Source organism: Salarias fasciatus, chromosome 17, assembly GCF_902148845.1.
Source record: "Salarias fasciatus chromosome 17, fSalaFa1.1, whole genome shotgun sequence".
NCBI classification, from domain to species: Eukaryota; Metazoa; Chordata; class Actinopteri; order Blenniiformes; family Blenniidae; genus Salarias; species Salarias fasciatus.
This window is the reverse complement of record NC_043761.1, coordinates 8,448,546-8,468,427: the sequence shown is the minus strand read 5'-3', so window position 1 is coordinate 8,468,427 and position 19,882 is coordinate 8,448,546. Positions and strand designations below refer to the sequence as shown.

Below are 19,882 nucleotides of genomic sequence, written 5' to 3'. Positions count from 1 at the left end.
AAGTGTTTATCCCCTACTTGGGTGTGCAAGAATATGCCAAACTAATGTGAAATCTGGAATTAACCTTTCAGCTTCGCCATATTTTCTCATCATGTGGTTGACTGACTTCCCTCTTTCTGTCACTAATTTTCTTCTGACTTGGCTCAGGGCCCCAACGGTCAGTAGTTGTCCGTTTTCTGCACAGTCGAACAACTAAAGTTGTATTTTGCAGTTCACAGTTAAATTTGCTTATTTATTTTCATGTTTTTTTCCCTAAAGAATATATTGAGGTAGGGCGGCTGTGGCTCAGCTGGCAGAATGGTCATCTCTCAATTGGAAGATTGCTGGTTAAAGTGTCATATTGAAGTGTCCTTGAGCAAGATATTGATCATCAAATTGCTCTGGAGTCCCCTGGGCCTCCATTGTTTATTGAAGCTGTGGTCTAATCATTAATATTGTTGTATCTTGTGTTCAAAAGGGAGTAATGTTGAAAGATCATTTAACATGTTTGCCAAGGGCAGTGACTTAGTGAGTGGCAGCTGGACAAGCTACAATGATGGAGCAGTTTTCAGCGTTTTCTAGAAGTTTTTCCACCACTGGGTGTCACGCTTCTCTTCACCCGCGAGCGCGCCGCTGATTGGCTGCGGCAGCGGCGTGACGCAGTACGTGCCTCGGTGACGCCCCGCGCTTTCCCACCATGCAGCGGGTGATGTCTGAAGAAAGATGGCGGAAGGAGGAGCGGCGGATCTGGATACCCAGAGAGGAGAGGTCGCGGCGCTGCTGAAAACACAGCTGAGAAAGGGAGACACATGGTGAGAGCCGAGCTGAATTCCGTCCAGAGATGCCGTGTGGCTATCGGCCGGCTCTGCCGAGGCTGTCAGTGAGAAAGGCCGGCGGACGGGCCGTGTTGACAGTCCGGTCTGAAGCTAGGCAGCGGTAGCCTGTCAGCTTCATGTGTGACAGCTCGGTAGGCTAGCGGCGTTGAAGCTAACACTATCTGTTAGACTTTAGAGATAAACCCCGAACCCCACATATACTCTACGAGCTCCACCCTGGTAGATATGCCCACTGCTTTCTCAGCAGTTTCTCACTTTTTGGCCGAAGACACGTTATCAGTGAGACTACACTGGTCTAGCTAGTTAGCATGCTAGCTGCTAATTGGCTAGTTCAACAAGGCTTCGAGTGGTCCGCCAGTCAGTGGGTTCATCCGTCGACTTCTGCAGGGCGGAGTCGGAAAAGAACCACCTGTCAAAATCATAGAGCCAGCTGGCTAGGCTTGTAGCAACCTGAACTCAACTCGGTGTCAGGAAAGCTAAAGTTACATCGGTCAGTATGTGAACGTTTGCCTTCCTGAGTCACAGTAGATGACAGCACAGTGGATTGTTTTTCTACCTGTAAACTTGTCACAACCTTTGATCAATCTAGCCTAGATAAGGTTAATCACCTTCTTTTTGTGTTCCCTTGGATTCCTTCTTCACAGGTACCTTGTGGATAGTCACTGGTTCAAACAGTGGAAGAAATATGTGGGATTTGACAGCTGGGACAAATACCAAATGGGTGATCAGAATGTCTACCCCGGTCCAGTTGATAACTCTGGTCTTCTCAGAGGTAAGCTTACGACTAGTTCATTCTCTTAGACCTATTTTTTCTTATAATATCATAACATGGCTTTCTTATTCTGGAATTACCAATAAATGGGTAGCAAAGAGAAAAACAGTATTGTGTGGTTGCTCTATTGAGTTGCCCTTTTGGGAGTGGGGATTCATAGAAAGCTCTCCAGCGTACCATTTCCTTTGTATGTTTTGTGTCGTGGGAGACAGTCAGAGCAGGGTCTGTGGTGTAAGTGGTGTCCTATTGAATACACCTTCTATCTCCCTGTCTGCCCGTCTCTTTCTCCCTCCATTTAGATGGGGATGTGTTGGCTATCAAGGAGCACCTCATTGATGAGCTGGACTACATCCTCGTTCCAACAGAGGGCTGGAATAAACTTGTAAGCTGGTATGGCCTGACAGAGGGGCAGGAGCCAATCGCTCGTAAGGTAAGTGTTCAGATATTGTCTGAAGGCTCAATGGATTATATATGTTTTTTTTGGGGTGCAGTGACAAGATTGTGATTCATAGCTATGGTGTGCATTGTGTCACGTGCAGGGAACATGTTCCCACAAATGTTATTTTCTGAGAACATGTCAGACTGTTTGATAAGGAGAGTTGAGTTTCTGATGGCTATTTTAAATGTGATAACAAGAAAGGATTGGGTGCAACAGTTTGTAACAGTCGTGTTTGACTACATGTTGCAGTATGAAGTAGCAAAGTTAGGACTGAAGAGTTCAACTCATAGATCGGTCAGATGTGCAAAGGTATTCTTTGGAGAAGAAACAAAACATATGTCTGATGAAATGGATATTTGTATCCCAATAAGAATAAGCAGCAACTGTCATCCAAGTCATTACAGCCTTAAACTTGCAGTTAGTTTTGTTAGGAATATTAAGTTTGAAGTTATTGACTCAGATAGCACCTTCATCTTTAGGAGTCACATCTGTGAAAGTGTTTCATGTCAGCTCCAACTTGACGGGGGTCAGCCATATCAAAGCCCCTCTTCAAATCTTGCCAGTCATTGCATTATGGCTGCTGGAAGAGGTTCTGCTTCCCCTTCCGTTTCAATCATTCTCTCTCCCGTTCGTTCTCCCCCTTTTATTGACCCTCCCCTTTTGCCATGTATGTCATGGGACGTATCGGGTGGCCGCAGGGTTTCTATTTTCAGGCCACGTTCTAGATGACTGAAAAGCTACATGGAGCGATCTGCGAGACACAACATGCAGGAGGTTCATTATTAGTTTTTCCTCTTATTTCATCTCTTTGCTTCGGTTTGACAGCCTGGGGTACGGGGGGGTAGCGAGCCCGAGCGATTTAAAAAAAGGATTTGGGATCGTGGCGGCTTGCCGCTACGGTTCCTTATGCAGTCCTCTTTTGGTCTGCCTGCCAACACCGGCGGAGTGCGCCTACGTCCTTGTTTTTTGAAGTGGAGGAATGCCGGCTGAGGTCACTCTGAGAGAAGCGGCGTGAAAGCTTTTGAGAGGAGTGCAAGAGGCATAACCAGTATGGGAGGAGGGGGTGTGGGTGGGGTAAATGGGTCTGGCTCGGCTTCGATTCGAGACATTCCGCCATCGAGTTTGCCGACGAATTGGAGTTTTGACACGAGTGTTGTACTGAGGGGCATCACTGGCCCACTGGTGAATTGGGATTTTGGAAGCCGGGAGGGGTGTGGGGCGAATCGGAAGCCCTGCGTGCATGACGGTCACAGTTCTCTGGCACATTTGTGAAGTCGGTACTGCTTGTATACATGTGTGTTGGAGGGGCTCAGCGGTGAAATAAATAGGCCGAGACCCCTCAGCTGTTTCCACGAGGTGCTGCTAATTTAGGCACTTCACTCTGACTCTGTTCCTATCAGGACACCAGGCGAGTGGCGAGCAGGGCAGCGGGCTCGACTTTTGTTTTCACACTGGATGAAAAAAAAACAGCTCAACCCACAGCTTCATGTTTCAGTTTAGTTTTTTGCAATGAAACTTGTGTCTGAGAAATTGAAACTTTATGGTGCTTGTTTGGTCGACTGAGTCTGGTTCCAAAGTTGAAGAGTTTTTTTTTCTCGGTCTGGACTAACGGGAGCCTGTGCTGTCAGCTCATATGGAGACTCCTACAAGTAAAACGGGGGCAGCAGAGACTTAGCTTTGATTTTGTGCATATCATTTTCATAGAACCCGTACCTTTTTATCGTAATAAAACCAGTTTTGTTGAATTTCTCTATCAGTTAACCATGTGTGTTTCGCAAAGGTGAATATAATAAACACTTGGCTGGATGGAATCAAAATGAACATTTGTTAATGTGCTCTTGTTGTTGCAGGTGGTGGAACAGGGTATGTTTGTGAAGCACTGCAAGGTGGAGGTGTACCTGACAGAGCTGAAGCTCTGTGAAGACAGCAACATGGACAATGTCATCACCAGACGCTTCAGCAAAGCTGACACTATCGGTAATTTTTCCCAGTGTTTTTGTTTTGTAAGCCACTCATATATTTTGTTTTTTGCCTGCCATTCTTGACCAGGAGTCTCTCAAAAGATTCACAATCTCTTCACAAATAAAGGATAATAATACGTTTATCTCTTAATTGCTTGCTTGTATAGAGATGGAGGAGTTTCTTTTAAATACATTCATACACAATCTTCCTTTTAGCTACACTTGTTCCACCTCATTCTGCAATAGTGCTTCATGCTCTCATCTAACAGTGAGAATCCAGCTGGTCTAAGACCAGGTGTTGCAGCTTCTCTGTGTGGAGCTGGGATCAGCTTCACTCAGGTCTCCTCTGGAGAGAAACACTGTGGCAAAGAGGATTTTAACTGTTTTCCAAAGAGATTTCAAAGTTGCCAGCCAGATTACTTTCTTCAAAAATGTTATTTAAATGTAACACATCCAGGGTCTACACACACTTCTTTTCACCAAACTAAAGAAACAATTTATAGATATCAATGTTTACTGGTTGTTTTATCTTTTTTTCTTTTTTACGTCTGGCCCTACTGATATGAAGCATGCCTGCATGTGTGCCAAATGGATTTCATACGCCCACTCTAATCTAAATTTGCTTCAGTTGTAATAAACTAAAATCCGTCAAAAAAACTTGTCAGTGCCTCTTCTCCATCATGAAGCTTGATTCCTGTAAGCAGGTTGTCTTTCAAATGGAAAATTAAAGGTTCATCATGACAAACTTCTCCTTTGTGTGCAAAATGTGGCCATTGGTCATCTCACTTCTATCTTTGTGGGTTTCACGGTGCTCTGGATATGACACTGATGATGTGTTTGATGATTTGCAGACATGATTGAGAAGGAAATGAGGAAGCTGTTCAGCATCCCTGATGAGAAGGAGACCCGGCTGTGGAACAGGTACATGAGCAACACGTTTGAGCCTCTCAACAAACCTGACAGCACCATCCAGGACGCCGGCCTCTACCAAGGACAGGTAAAGACCTGCAGGAGTTTCACCATGATGGTGTCTAGAACTCAATACTGAAAATGTGACTGACATTGAAGGAAAGCCAAATGTTTTGTTTGTCATGCCCAAGAGAAGATGAGAATCCTTATCCTCTGTGATTAATTTCTCCTTTGCAGGTCTTTTTTTTTTTCTTTTGTCATTACCGTCGACCATGTCTCGTGAAGATAAAAATAGAGGCATTGAAAAACCCTGATATGAGCAAGTTAAAATAGAAAATGCACCAACATTAAAGAAAAAAAACTTGCAATATCGGTGCAGTTGTTGACTGTCAAACAGCCACCAGAAGTCTTACAAGGCTCTCAGCCTCACTTTGTAAAATCCATCCTGCTCCCCGTCTTTCCTGTTTACAAACAACCACACTATGATTGACTTGTTGATGGGAGATTTAGGTTCAGTGTGTTTTCTATAAGTGTGTCGTTCACTTAATTCAATAGAGAAACTAAGTAGGACTCATTTGAAAAGCATGTTCAGTCTCTGTACATCAGACAGTGGGGTGCAAACATGTTTTATCTTTAAAGAAGCAGATGGAGTCCTCTTTTCTCTCCTCTGTCTCCCGCAGGTTCTTGTTATAGAGCAGAAGAACGAGGATGGCTCATGGCCTCGAGGCTCCACGGCACCCAAGTGAGTGAAAAGCACATCCTCTGGCTTCTTTTTCTTTGTTGACTCGCAGGAGTTAATGCCACAGACACGGAATTCAATTTCCACCGTTTTCAAACGCCACTGTTTTTCTCCTGATTTTCCAAAAGATCACACCCATGCAGTGTAATGCCTTAACGCTCAGGACTGCATGTCGTCAGTTTGTGGGGGGAAGAAAAGAGAAACGCAACGCGGGATATAGAGAAGCATTTTGCTGTTGACTCTAAATTGGAAATGTCAGGATTGAATGTGCAGCCATCTGAGTTTTTCTGCTACGTCACTGCAGCACTGCATCATCTTCTAAAACCTCCTCCCTCCACGACTCCTCCTCGGTCTTTAACTCAACCTTTTGTTGCTGACATGTCACTCTGTTTATTTGATCTCATTCCAAGTTTGATTTGACACTCGCACACTTGCTGGGACGGCTCTTTATTTTCTATTCTAACTCATGATCTATTCTTTTATCTTTTGAAGGTCATCTGGTGCTTCCAATCTCTCTGCTTTGCCAAAGATCTCGCCTTCATCTCTCACAAACAATCATAACAGCAGCTTCAACAGCAGGAAGTAAGGAGTAGTTGTGGGTTGAATAGCTGAGGGGTGGGTTTGAATGCCAACAGCCAGAGATGGAGCCTGAGGAGTGGCTTAGCAGACGTCCCTTTCAACTGGGCTGAAAATTTAGGTTGTTTCAGCCTGTCAAGTTATATGTAACGTTTCAACAAAGTGATGCAATTTCAGTTTATAGATTTTGTCTTGAGCTCCGTTTTCGCACCATTTGCATTCATTCCATACTTCAGTCATGCTTGGTGAAACGGTTTACAGCAAGGCACCGTGAAATTCATCAAACATAGATGAAGGTCTATCTCTGGCTGTGAGTGTAAACGGTCTCCTGATGATGCAGTTTCAGCTGCAGGAGCTGACGGCACGGAGGGGGTAGGAGTTCTCGTGGGATTGATCTTTTTGAATTGCCTCCAGTGACAGCAGTGCTCTCTGGATGTGGCCCGCCGGCGACTTTGGGTTCCTTACTTAGCATGTTACACCTGATTTGAAATCACTGATGCTGAAGCAAGAGTTGCATGATTAGTGTCGATGTCATAACCCACCCTTACTGCAGACACGCTGAATCCTGGGACAGTTGCGAGGTCGTTAATCTAAACTTGAAAAAAATAAACACAATTCACCAAAAATATCTGCTTGGTCCAACCGTTTGATCACTAAATGCAATTGCTAATTTGTTGGTGGCATAAATATATATTAAAGCTTTAAACTGCAGAAAAAATATCCAGGTTCAAGATTTTAAAATTGTTGGAGTTAAGTTTTAAGTTTTTGTATGAGCTTTAGAGCCATGGTTATGTTACGCAGACCAGACTCCCTGCATCATGTGTCCAGTGCCAAGACTTCCAGCTGATCTCCAAGTAAAAGGAATCAGTCCAGTAAAACTACTTTTTTTTTTTCCACCTTTATTTCGTTTCCCATTGAACCGTCAGGAGATATGACGACCTACGTCTTCATCTTCACCACCTGTTCCTCTGGGCCAGATGAATCATTCTGCTTACAGCTAAATCCCAGCATATGCCCAATCATGCAGCTCTTGTGCAACAATATATTTAGATTTTTTTTTTTCTTATTTTGTTTCTGAAGTGTTTGACAACCTTTTGATTTACTACAATTTGGGACAGTTGCTGTCAGCCATGTTGCAAAGAGAGCACTGTTCAGCTGTGGGGCGGAGCTGTTCTCGCTTCACTGTCCTATAAGACTCTCACTCTCCCCTCCTTCCACCTAGTGTGTGTGATTTACTGCATGCAGGAGTGTGTCCGTCTCTGTGAGTGTGTGTTTGTGTGCTTCCTAGCCATAGACACTGTCGTAGTTCCTAATACTGTCGGATTGCAGAAATATCTTCAAGCTTGGCCACCTAAGAATCGATATCGATGCTCAGTGGCTCTGCAGCAGCAGGCAGATTCGCCCAGTGTATTTAAAGCTTTTCTTGAACTAAGATTCCACGTTTCCATCTTTGATCTCAGTGTTACACGTCGTAATAGCAGTTGTTTTTCCTCTGCGTAGAGTTGGTCGATAGTGGAATGATAAAGTCTGTGAGTTGGGAGAAATTGGAGCCTCAGTCCCAGCAGCTCTCCTGTCCCTGATTCATTCCAGTGCCGGTGCTGTCGTTTCCTTTGAATTATGCATGGAGCATTTTTTTTCCCCCCCTCTCCCCCCTCATATGAAGCGTTCCCATATTACATAACACTTGTCTTTTTGATTTTGCGGTTTTGGCGCGGTCTGCTCAGCTGCGGTAGCGACGCTTCGTAACAGCAGTAAAGTGTCACAGACTCGGAGGTGGCGTCCCCTGATTCGGATCCCTTTATTTATTTATTATTTTCCCCCCGCTCTCGCTGTTCATATCTGATGCTCCGTCTTCCTCTCCTCCCCGGAGCTCATTGCAATGCACAGGTTGCGCAGTTGTAAGTGACCTTCAGAATGCATTTCATCTGCTCCCGCTCCTCATCACCCGCCTCTGCGCGCACTGCCCTCTGTGATAAAACCAACCCCTTCCCTGGGCTGTACTTTATTTATTTAGAGCCTCCTCCTTTTAAAGCTCTCACACAGACTGACATGGCACATTAAAGGGGACGGAGGGACTGTCAAAGTGTGATTTACTTGGGATGCTCGCTTGGAGTCTTATTGGCCGCATTTTAACAGCGAACCGGGGGAAAGAAATTTGTGTGTTAGTGTGTCGAGGTGAGGGGAAAACACAGCCGAATGCGTGCGGCGCTACGAGAAACGAGAAGAAGTGATGCGTCGGCATAACGCGGTAATGTGTGTATCTGCGAGAGATACTGAGAGAGTCGGGTCTGTGAATACTGCAGCCTCAGCTGGATGCAGTGGATCAGCTGCTCCCTCCATCCCCATCTCATTTCTCTTCTGTCAGGCCCCCCCCCACCCCCCCTCGTACTGTCCGCCCCTCCCCCCATTCTCTCTGCTTCTACCTCCCTCCCTCCTTCTCTCCCTGTGCACCTCTAGCTTCAGTAGCGGTAGTCTTGAGCATCCTTGCTGCTGCCGCTGCTATAAATATCTGCCGGTAGCCGTAGAGCGGCAGAGAGCAGCAGGCAGGCCAGAGGGAGGAGCAGAGGACAGGACAGGACAGGGGGAAGGGATCTGAGGCGGAGAGGATAACAAGATGACCAGCGGTCGAGCCCGAAAAAGAAGAAGGGGAGAGAAAAGAAGAGGCGAGCTGCCGAGTTAGCTTTCAGTAAGATTATACATGTGTGTTTTTAGGAATTCCTCGGTTTGTGTCTTGGCCCGAGCTGGACTTAAAAGTCAGATGCAGGCCTGAACTGAAACTCCTGCTGGACTGTGTTGGGACAACTCACCTGGACTGCACTGTGGACACTTTGGACTTTTTTTGCTGCTCTTCTTTAAAGCTGAACTCTGCATGCGTCCGGACTGAACTGAACCGAACGTCGTGTAGTTTGACGCGGACATGTGGGCCGGGGCGGAGCTGAGATGTCATGCTCCTGTGTTGCTGGTGGTGCCTGAGGCCTGAGGCGGTGGAGTTGGATGGCAGGAGGGTGGACCACCGCGTGCTGAACTGCGAGGCCACCACCCCCAACACCATTACAGCGGTGTCTCTTGACCAGTGGGAGCCTGAAACAACCACCTCTGCTTTGCCCGTTTCCCAGAGGTCTGCTGATATCTGCAGTTTTTGGGAGGACTACCTTAAGGCTTCTATTGATTATATGCAGTAGCTTTTTCTCTCCTGGTGCTGAGGTACAACTGCCCTTCATCTGTTTGCTCAGAAGTGTCAAATTGTGGTCCTGGGGGGGTTACAGTCCTGCATGTTTCCACTGTTCCTCCGCTCCAGCACACCTGAGTCTGATGGCTGTGTCATCACAAACCTAAAGAAAACGCGCCGCTCATGACAATCAGGCGTGCTGGTGGAGGGAGCTGCTGAAAACTTGCAGGACTGTGGGATCAGGATTCTACACGTCTGTATCAGATGTTTCAGTGCCAAAGCACACTCCTGATTCGGGTCTTACGGGCTGAGAACGCCTCAAAAACATGTCGGGGAGCTGCACCGAAAGGGCCAGGACTGAGAGACGCTTTTTATGCGGTTTATTCGAGCGTCAGTAAAATCTGCAGCTGCCTTTTTGATGTTGTCTTTTAACTGTTTTGTAAGTAAATGGTTAACTTTTCACACATCTGTCAGAATTACATCTCTGAATGCCGTAGTGCTTGTTTGCCTGATCTGCTTTGACCTTTACTCCCCTGTTTCAACCTGTCCTTGTGTTTTGTTTTTGTTTGACGATGCAGTGTGAAGAACTCCAGCTACAGCTTACCGTCCTACCACCCCTACAGCAACAGCTATGACTACTCCGACCAGAGTAGGCAGAGCGAGCGCTCAGGCCTCTGTGGACTCTCCAATCTGGGCAACACCTGTTTCATGAACTCTGCTGTGCAGGTACCGAGCGTCAGACTCTGAATCTTTGAAAAGTCTTATTAACCATTTAAGTTTCAAGCTTTATGCAGTGTGTAGATGAGATAAGGTGTGAGGCGCAGTTCTTTGGGTTGATCCAGCACTCAAGATGAGTGTCGGTAAGAACACAGGAGGAGGAGGAGGTTTGGCTCTTCCGATGTGTTTATTAGGTGATGCCCGTGATCACTAACCTGACATGCCAGATGGACAGTTTCATATGTCCGCCACGGAAATATTACACAAGTCCATCTGGGTAGCCGCTCTTCCGATTTGATTTCAGAGGCGGGACCTTCAAAACAATCCGTAGCCGGCGATTGGACGACCGTTCGAACCAAAGAAGAAGAAGATTGGACAACCGTTCTGATTGACACGCGACACACTCACCACAGACCAATCCACATCAAGCCACGGTGTGACGTAGCTTACGTGCGCTGCTGCTGAAAAGCAGAAGACATCGTTTCCTGACAAAAAGACTTGAAGTGATGTTCTGTGCTCCTCTTTCAAAGAAGAAATTGAGTCGCTTTCTTATAAAACTGCAGATATCGCCGTGTCCACGGAGATCGCTTCGCATGCCGCCATTGTTTTCAAACTTTTGGGCGCTTTCCGCTGTCGTCACGTCTTCTCGTCACTTCCGCTCCTCCCGCAGCTCCCGCCTCTTTCCCCTGATTGGGCCGGCAAAATTTTAACAGCCTGAAATCATTGGTCTCTGGAGCGCTACAAGATGGGATCTGCAGGATTTAGGAACTGAATCAGGCAGGCCCATCTGCTATGCAAGGTTACGTGATCACAAAATCAGTTTCTGGAAATAACAATAATAAAGAAATCAGCTTCAGTCTCTGTATTTCTCATACATTAACAAAAATCATTCACATCAATCATGTGATATACACCAACACAAAGAAATACATAATTGAATGAAGAATAGCAAACATATGGGCAAATAAACACCACCCGCCCGGACTGTGCTGGTGTAGGGATAAACACTCCCACAACACAGAAGCTAAACTAACTCCACCCGCCACTCGCAGTGTGGGTGAACAAACCAAGCGCTCCCGTCGGCGCGAACTCCGACAATCGGCTTATCAATTAGGGAAATAAACACGGATTAAACTATTCAGAATCTACACATGAACACCGTAGTTGGATGCAGGCAGGAACAGATGACATTTCTTCTTAACGAGGGAGGCTGGCATGGCACGGAAAGCTCGCGGATCACAGCTGACAGGGACAACAGCACACAGCTGGGTGAGTTGCACTTACTTTAGTCATTTACTGCAAATTCCCAGGCATCAACAGTGAGCACATCCGTAAGGTGAGGCAGGAAAGGTGGAGGAAAGCCAGGCTCACAACTACAGGTAATTCAGTCTGAGGAGCAGGGTCTGCTAGCCTCCCCATGCTCCACTGAGCATTCAAACGCCACAGCTGATGACACGACGTCATCTCCGGCTGCCAGGAACCAACCGGGACACTTGCTAAACCCAGCCTTTTATACACAGTGAGAACTGATTTTATTGTGGAGGATTGATGTCTATTTATCTGATTGCATTACTAAGCCGTCTTTTTATTTTTGCCAGTCTTCATACATACTTAAATGGAAAGGCAGCGGCGGAGTAAATCTCTGAAATGTATGTTTTGTGAGTGGCCTGAACCCAGCTAATCCTTCTTTCCCCTCTCCTGCTCTATGATCTCAGTGTTTAAGCAATATCCCTCCACTGACGGAGTACTTCCTTAAAGACAAGTACACAGACGAGCTGAATGAGGACAACCCGCTGGGCATGAAGGGGGAGATTGCCAGAGCCTACGCCGAGCTTATTAAGCAGCTGTGGTCGGGCAAATACAGCTACGTCACACCAAGGCCTTTCAAGGTGATTAATTACATGAGAAGTAATGCAGTAATGTGAAAACATCCTCCTTTTCTCTTGCATGTTCCCTGCAGACCATAGTTCGTACATGTTGTGGAAGGAATGTTTGTCATTTCGAAGCAGTCTGACTGCATAGCACAGAGTTGTTTGTGCAGGAGCCACCATGTGTAAATCTACACACGCCTCACCTTATAACCGGGTAATGAATCATCCTGAATGAATCTATGGAACTTCGTGGAATTTAAAGGTTAATATCTAATCAATGCATTTAGAGGAAAGGTTTTTTTTTTCTGTCTGCACAAGGAAGTAAATTTATGATGGAACAAAAATGTGTTTTGTTTCATTGTTCAATCCTGTTTGGGGAAAACTACACATTTGTTATTTGTCTTGTGATTTTTTTTTCTTTTTCTTTTGTACTTGAATTTAAGAAAAAAAAAGTAATACTAATAAATGATGCGATTGATTGTTCACCAAACAGACCCAGGTGGGCCGCTTCGCCCCCCAGTTCTCAGGCTACCAGCAGCAGGACTCACACGAGCTCCTGGCATTCCTTCTGGACGGCCTCCACGAGGATTTGAACCGCATCAGGAAGAAGCCCTACATCCAGCTTAAGGATGCTAATGGGCGACCTGATAAGGTGAGAACCAGCAGCTGACGAGTTTTGGCAGTAATTAAAACGTTTACATGTCAAGATGTAGTGCATGTGTTTGATAAACAGTCTCTCTGGTTTTCTCTGAATGGTTCATTTCCTTTCTGCTCTTAATTCCAGGTTGTTGCTGAAGAAGCCTGGGAGAACCACATCAAAAGAAACGACTCCATCATCGTGGACATCTTCCACGGCTTGTTCAAGTCCACTTTAGTGTGTCCTGTGTGCTCCAAGGTCTCGGTGACCTTCGACCCGTTCTGCTACCTGACCCTGCCTCTGCCCATGAAGAAGGAGCGGACGCTAGAGGTCTATTTAGTCAGGCTGGATCCGCTGGCCAAACCCACACAGGTAACCGCTTGAGGCTGGATTTCATTTCAGCTTTGAGGTTTGAAGCAGGGAGACAGCTGCTGTTTATCACACAGTGATTTTGTGCCAAACAGTGAGCAGGATTTTTTTTCCTTTTTTTGCAGTACAAGCTGACTGTTCCGAAGGTGGGCTACATCTCTGACCTGTGTACCTCCCTCTCCACCCTGTCTGGGGTCCCTGCTGAAAAGGTATGAACCTCGCAGTCTGCCTGCGGCGAGCCACCAGGTTGTCCGATACATTTCCAACCGCTGCAGCAGCCAGCGGGGTTGAATCTTTGTCATGTAAATTCTGTGATTTTGTCATCAATTTATCCTGACAACCAGTTAAATGTTTAAAGGAAACGATTTTAGATAGTTTCATGTGCTCACTGCCTTCTTGATCGTCTTGTGGCTTCCAGATGATCGTGACTGACATCTACAACCACCGCTTCCACCGAATCTTTGCCACCAACGAAAACCTCAGCAGCATAATGGAACGAGACGACATCTACGTGTGAGTGTTGCTAATTGTTGAAAGGTTTTCCTTTTTATATTAAAAGTTAAGTCATTATTCGTATTTTACCACCCCTTGTCATTTTTGCTGCAGTAGAGACTGAAAATAAAATGAACTGATACTCCAGTTTTATTAAGTGACTACTTAACTTCCCACATTTCCGTCTGCAGCTTCGAGGTGGCGGTGAACAGAGTGGAGGACACAGACCACGTAGTAATCCCGGTGCACTTGAGGGAAAAATACAAACAGTCGGGCTACAACCACACCAGCACGCCGCTGTTCGGCCAGCCTTTCCTCATCGCCGTCCCCAGAACGCTGAGCGAGGACAAACTCTACAACATGCTGCTGCTGCGCCTCTGGTAGGTTTCCTGTCAGGCACTGAGAGAATTCAGGAACATGGTATTTCCTGTATTTTAATTTACTTTTCCCCTCCAAAGCGTATCTGATGTCATTTTCCCATCAAGTGAATGAGTTTTGTGTTCGCAGCCGGTTTGTGCGATCTTCAGTTGAGGAGGATGAGGAGGACTGTGAAGAGACGCAGCCGTCCAAACAACACACTGTCAATGGGAATGCCACTAATGGACTCCTGGAGGAGGGGTCGCCAAGTGAGTGCGCCGGCCGTCACTTCGTTTTAGAGACTTTTCTTTTCACGTTTAGCCTTTTTGAAAAAAATTTTTTTTTCTCTCTATGATCACCATTGAGGGTTTTTTTTTTTTTTTTTTTTTTTACCCCCACTTCTTTCTCTCAAATGCTTTCTGCCGTCCTCCAGGTGAGATGGAGACCGACGAGCAGGACGACGAGTCGAGCCAGGATCAGGAGCTGCCGTCGGAGAACGACAACAGCCAGTCGGAGGATTCCGTGGGCGGCGACAACGAGCTGGAGAACGGCGTGGTCGGTCCGACCAACTCCACCAAAGGCCAGCAGACAGCGGGGCACAACAGAAAGAGACTGTTCACATTCCAGTTCAACAACATGGGCAAAACGGATTTCTCGCTCATCAAGGAGGACACCAGGCAGATCCGCTTTGACGAGGGACACCTCCGACTTAGCGGTAGGAAATCACGATTGCAGTGCCTCTGTTTGTTGTAAGTAAGAAGTACACTGGGAAATATCCTATTTTATGCTCAATTACCTGCACTTCAGTTTAAACCAGGACTTTCTACTTCAATCACTTCTGTCTTTTAAGAGAATCAACTGCTTTTTCTTGCACAACCAAAAGTCTTACTATTAACTGCAGTTTTATTAGAGAAAGCTCAGCGTGTTGGTGTGTTCAGCTGAGAAGAAACAGTCGGAGAGGTAGGGCTGCACTCACCACAGTGCTGCTCCACAACCGGAGAGGTTTTTTCATCCTGCCATCAAAAATACGAATCTCATATCGTCGATGTTGTACCTGTTGTGTCTGTTAACCTGCGTTACAGGCCATTATCGCCATCTGCTGTTTAGGTGTATGAATAGATGTTTGAGATTTTATTTTTTCTCCTCACAATGGCCCCCGGCTCACTTTTGGGTCGTGACCCACCAATTGAGAAACACTGGCCTAAAGCAAATTTTAGAAATGGACCTGATTCTTGTGTTCACAGTTTCTCTACATGTTTTACAGACCGCTCGTATCTCTCCCTGGACTGGGAGCCGGAGATTAAGAAGAAATACTTTGATGAGACCGCCGTCGAGGTAAAACTTCTTTTCTGTTTCTGCTGCAGTTTATATGTTGCGAGGCAGATAGGTTACATTTTATCAGACGCTTATCAGTGCGAAAGGTGATCTGTGTGTCGTTAAACACCCACCGAAGGTGTGAATAGAGTGTCTGACTTGGATTCCAGGACTTTGACAAGCATGAGAGCATGGAGTACAAACCTCAGAAGAAGGCTTTCTTCAAGCTGAAGGACTGCATCGAGCTGTTCACCACCAAGGAGAAACTGGGAGCCGAGGACCCCTGGTGAGAAAAACCCGCCGTCGCAACATCTAAACACGTGGCGAGGCCAAGCTGCTGAAGCAACAAAACATTCCTGTGTGTGTGTGTGTGGTCTCTCAGGTACTGTCCAAACTGTAAGCAGCATCAGCAGGCAACTAAGAAGCTGGACCTGTGGTCGCTGCCGCCGGTGCTGGTGGTCCATCTGAAGCGCTTCTCCTACAGCCGCTACATGCGGGATAAGCTGGACTCGCTGGTTGACTTCCCCCTCAGGTACACGCCAACACACACACTAAAAATCTGCAGCGTTTTATTATTTCCCCTCGCGCCGACGTTCCAGCGACCAGCTGCGTTTTGTCCTGCAGAGATCTGGACATGTCCGAATTCCTGATCAACCCCAACGCCGGGCCGTGTCGCTACGACCTGATCGCTGTATCGAACCACTACGGCGGGATGGGCGGAGGCCACTGTGAGTCACACGCCCAACACCAAAACATTTACAGGCCTTTTTAAGGATGCTCTCGAGTTTCATTAAAACACTGCTAATTTTCTCAGTCATCAAAGTTTCTGGAGTCCTCTCTCTTCCCAACCCAGAAATAACTCTGTCATGCAGATATTCCCCGTTTTAGCTGCTTCTTAAGAGGACGTACATATTCCTCACTCTCTCAGCCGTCCTGACTGCAGCAGACTAACAAGCTTGATGTTGACATCAGGAGCGGTTGGCGTTGTTTGAGGCTCCTTTTCAAATCAGTGGATCTTCGGCAGGTTTCAGCCGGAGTCGGGCCTGCATTTAAAGACAAACCCGTGCGCTTCAAGCTCTTTTTTTGAAAAATATTCCAGCCGGGTTTGTTCCGTCATGTTGCTAGAATTGTTTAGACACATACTTGTGTTTTCTTTCTGTGCCTCTCAGTGGTGTACCTAATTTAGCTTTCAGAGGCGTTCTTTGTATTTCAAACAGTACGATATTGTTTTATTCTCAAACGCTCTAATTGAAACAAAATGCAGTCAAATATAAAAACATGGAAGTCATGCGTATACTCTGATCAGCTGCTGCAGTGTTTAAGAACTTTATTTATGATGGATTGAATTTCAGTCAAATGAAAGCGTTTAGTTATGCCTGCATTTTTTTTCTATATCTTCCAAAATTAGTTTATAGATTTTTTGCAGTAATCATATCAACATTTTCATCAAATACACTCTGCGATCAATTCGTGATTTCGCGTCCATTTAATCCTGTTTAATCTGCTCAGATACCGCTTATGCCAAGAACAAAGACGATGACAAGTGGTACAACTACGACGACAGCAGCGTGTCTCCTGCCAACGAGGATCAGATCGTGGTGAGCGTCCTGATTGGCCGGAGCCGCTGGCGCCGCTCCCGCTGGATATTCCCTCTGGACACAGAGCTGACAGACTGATGTACGTTTCTTTTATCTGTCCCCGCAGTCCAAAGCCGGATACGTGCTGTTCTACCAGCGCCAGGACACGGTGAAAGGCACCGGCTACTTCGCCCTGGACCGCGAGGAGGAGGAGGAAGACGAGGAGGAGGAAGAGGAGGGGGAGGAGGAGGAGAACGAAGGTGAGGAGAGACAGGAGAGGAAGGGCGCCTCGTCCACCCAGGGGGCGTCGTCGGCCGCCGCCGCCGCCTCCGCTGCGGCCGCCACGGTTCAGAGTGACGAGGAGGACCCCAACGAGAACCGGCGCCGGAAAAACGACAATGAGCTGGAGGACGAAGAGGAGGAAGAGGAGGAGGAGGACGAAGAGGAGGAGGAACAGGCGCCGAATCGGGACATCGCCATGAAAACCAACTGACGAGGACGAGGACGGGGGAATACGCCGAACCAGAGCGAGAGAAAGGGATCCTTCCATCCAAAGCCATACGGACACTCAGCATGACGGCGGGCGCCGGCGGTCCCGCCCAGCGGCTCGGACTGGGCCGCTCCAGGGGGGCAGAGCCACTGCGGGGACCGCCACTGACCGTGGAGGTCAGAGAGCCGCCGGGGTACACAACTCTAAGAAATCAGGGCCCTCCTCTGTGGTGGATCACTGCGCGCGTGTGTGTGTTTGTGTGTGTGTGTGTGTGTGTGTGTGTGTGTGTGTGTGTGTGTGTGTGTGTCGCCACGTCCATTTGTGCAAAGTGTGCTCACCTGAACGACACCCTCGGGATCGATTCAGAGGCTTCGCTACGCTTCAGCGCCGCGACATGGATCTCCCGCTGCTTTTTTTTTTTTTTTTTTTTTTTTTTGCTGTTTTTTTTTTAATACATATATATATAATTATATTTTTGAGAGCAATGCATTGTTGGCATATCGTTTTAAGTATCATAGATTTTTGTAAATATTTTAAACACTGAATTAAAATGAGTTTTCATGATGCGCTGAAACATTTTGAACTTGCACAATCACCAACCATCCACCCTTGTTTTTCCCCTTTTTTTTTTTTTTTTTTTTGTATTAATGCCAGACATACTGCAACTGTTAAAGCAACTTTTGTCTCTCAGAGGGTTTTTCACACACAAAAAGCTTAAGAAGCTGCCTTTTAGCGAGCCTGTGGTGAATTGTGTCTACAATCGAGGCTTCTTCTCTCGGAGTAACGCCCGTAGCCGTGTGGTTTTATAAAGTGTCAAACGGCCAAACTGTCCTCGCTTCGTGCTGCTAACGCTCCAGTTCAGCTTCTTTTTTTATTTTAGACGATTACAGTCCTGATTTCGATTCTTTTTTTCCTTCCTCCGTTAGCTGGATAAGATCTTAACTACCTGCGTGTTTTGAGAATTACTTTAACTTTGGGGGGGGGGGGGGAAAAAAACCCAGCCCAGCGGATTGTGTTTTAGTGCATTAGAGAGCACAGTAGTAGAAGCACTCTGTCTTAAGCAACTCGACATACTGCTGTCTGGACAAGTTGGCCGAGATCCTCCGCGTCGCTCCCTCCTCCGCTCGCTCTCCTCCACCTCGCCCGAGGCGCTCCGGGATTAGGGACATGGGTGGTTCGGCTGGCATCAGACGCGTCGTCCTCTCATGTCGGGATCACCTCGGCCTTAACTCCTGATCTCGGACCGGCCGCCGCCTCCTCCTCTTTGCACGTCGCTGTCGCGCCATCTCCCTCGCAACCACGCCGTCTCCCAGGGTTACTTTCATCCCACACGAGGGCCAGAATGTATGCTGAATGGAATGAACACAGACCACATGTTTGTGATCGATGCCTTTTCATTAATTTCTTCCCCTTTTTTTTTTTTTTTTTTTTTTTTTTTTATTATTTAGTTTTTCCTGCTTGGTTTGGTTGAATGTGATGGGATTTGGGTCTCCGCCTTCGACATTGGCTCTATAAATTTATGGGCGTTTGCGTTGGGCTGCCTCCCTTTCCAGTGGGAGGCGTTGCTTCTTTGTGGACCTGAGGGGAGGGGAGGTGGGGGGGCAACTAAACTGAAATCCGTGGGGTGAGTCTTCCTAAAAGGCCTTTTAGCTTTCAGCATCATCAAGCAGCGAGAATATTCTGCGGCGTTTGGATTTGACTTCTCTCCATGCTGGAGCGCTTCGTTTTCTTTACCGTTTTTTTTTTTTTCTTTTCTCCCCCCCCCCCCACTCCATTGTAAACAGCATTAAGCGTACCTGTTGCTGCCTTGGATGTGTGACAGGCCTCTCCGAGCATCTCTCAGCTTAGCGCCGCCGCCTTGCTTTTCGGGCGACTCACCCCACCCTGACTGAGTGAAATGTGACTGCTACTATAGGCTGATACAATACTGTACATAAGAGTTCACTCTGTGAGTGCACATTTGATAAAAGTTTATTTATTTATATGTAAGCATTTAATAATAAACAGACAATATATTTAAAAGTGTGGCAAGACGTTTGGGGGGGGGGGGGAGGTTGGCTTGAGCTCACATGTACACACTAGTTTGGAAAGTCTTGCCTGTGCTCTTGTCAGGTAGGGGATATTTTTTAAGAAATTAAAGGGTGATTCTGTTGTTTTGGGACTTTTTTGTAAGAAGAGAAAAATCCTCCAGACATCCTTGCATGACGGCGTAGTGGGGGTTTCCAGGTTTGGCTGCACTTGAGTTCACTTGGGTTTACATTTGAAATGTGCATGTGTATTTATACACAATCTTCAATAAAGTTGTGTAAAGCTTCCAGCTGGTTCTGGTCTGGTTTTTTTTTTTAAATCTTTTTTGACGTGGTTTGGCGTTTCCATCCAAACTCTCACTGCACTTGAGTGACTCTTTTCAAAAAATTGGGCACATTACCTCTAGACATTTGGTTTTCAGTATTTCAGAAGCGTCCTGTAACGAAGAGCTTTCATCTCATATTGAAGATCTAAGCCGGCTCCTCGTATCTCTGCCTGGTACCTGCTTCCCGTGGAGGGTGAGGGGGAACACGGTGTTCTCTCCACTTCTGATGGTTCTCATGGCTGGGAGGTTCCCAGGGAACCAGCTCATCCCCCCCCCCCCCTACCCTGACCAATGGGAGGGAGGAGCAGGGAGACCCTGCTGTGTG

The 19,882-nt window shown here is 46.7% G+C and overlaps 1 protein-coding gene across 5 annotated transcripts; it reads left to right on the top strand.

Moving 5' to 3' along the window:
* The first annotated feature begins 683 nt into the window (after positions 1–683).
* Positions 684–19,519, top strand: usp15 (ubiquitin specific peptidase 15). Of its 5 annotated transcripts, XM_030113346.1 has the most exons (22): positions 684–791; positions 1,460–1,587; positions 1,887–2,017; positions 3,877–4,003; positions 4,839–4,984; positions 5,577–5,638; positions 6,128–6,217; positions 9,959–10,106; positions 11,813–11,986; positions 12,462–12,620; positions 12,753–12,977; positions 13,100–13,183; positions 13,393–13,487; positions 13,658–13,846; positions 13,974–14,092; positions 14,257–14,538; positions 15,088–15,158; positions 15,308–15,423; positions 15,520–15,669; positions 15,762–15,865; positions 16,647–16,735; positions 16,842–19,519. In XM_030113346.1, exons 1-22 carry the CDS (start codon positions 703–705, stop codon positions 17,205–17,207), a joined length of 3,144 nt encoding a protein of 1,047 aa, XP_029969206.1. In that variant the 5' UTR covers positions 684–702; the 3' UTR covers positions 17,208–19,519. The 5 variants fall into 5 exon arrangements, with proteins under 5 accessions (XP_029969206.1, XP_029969207.1, XP_029969209.1 ...); XM_030113347.1 differs by lacking the exon at positions 6,128–6,217; XM_030113348.1 differs by lacking the exons at positions 684–791; positions 1,460–1,587; positions 1,887–2,017; ... (1 more) ...; positions 4,839–4,984; positions 5,577–5,638 and adding an exon at positions 9,070–9,329.
* The last annotated feature ends 363 nt before the right edge of the window (positions 19,520–19,882 follow it).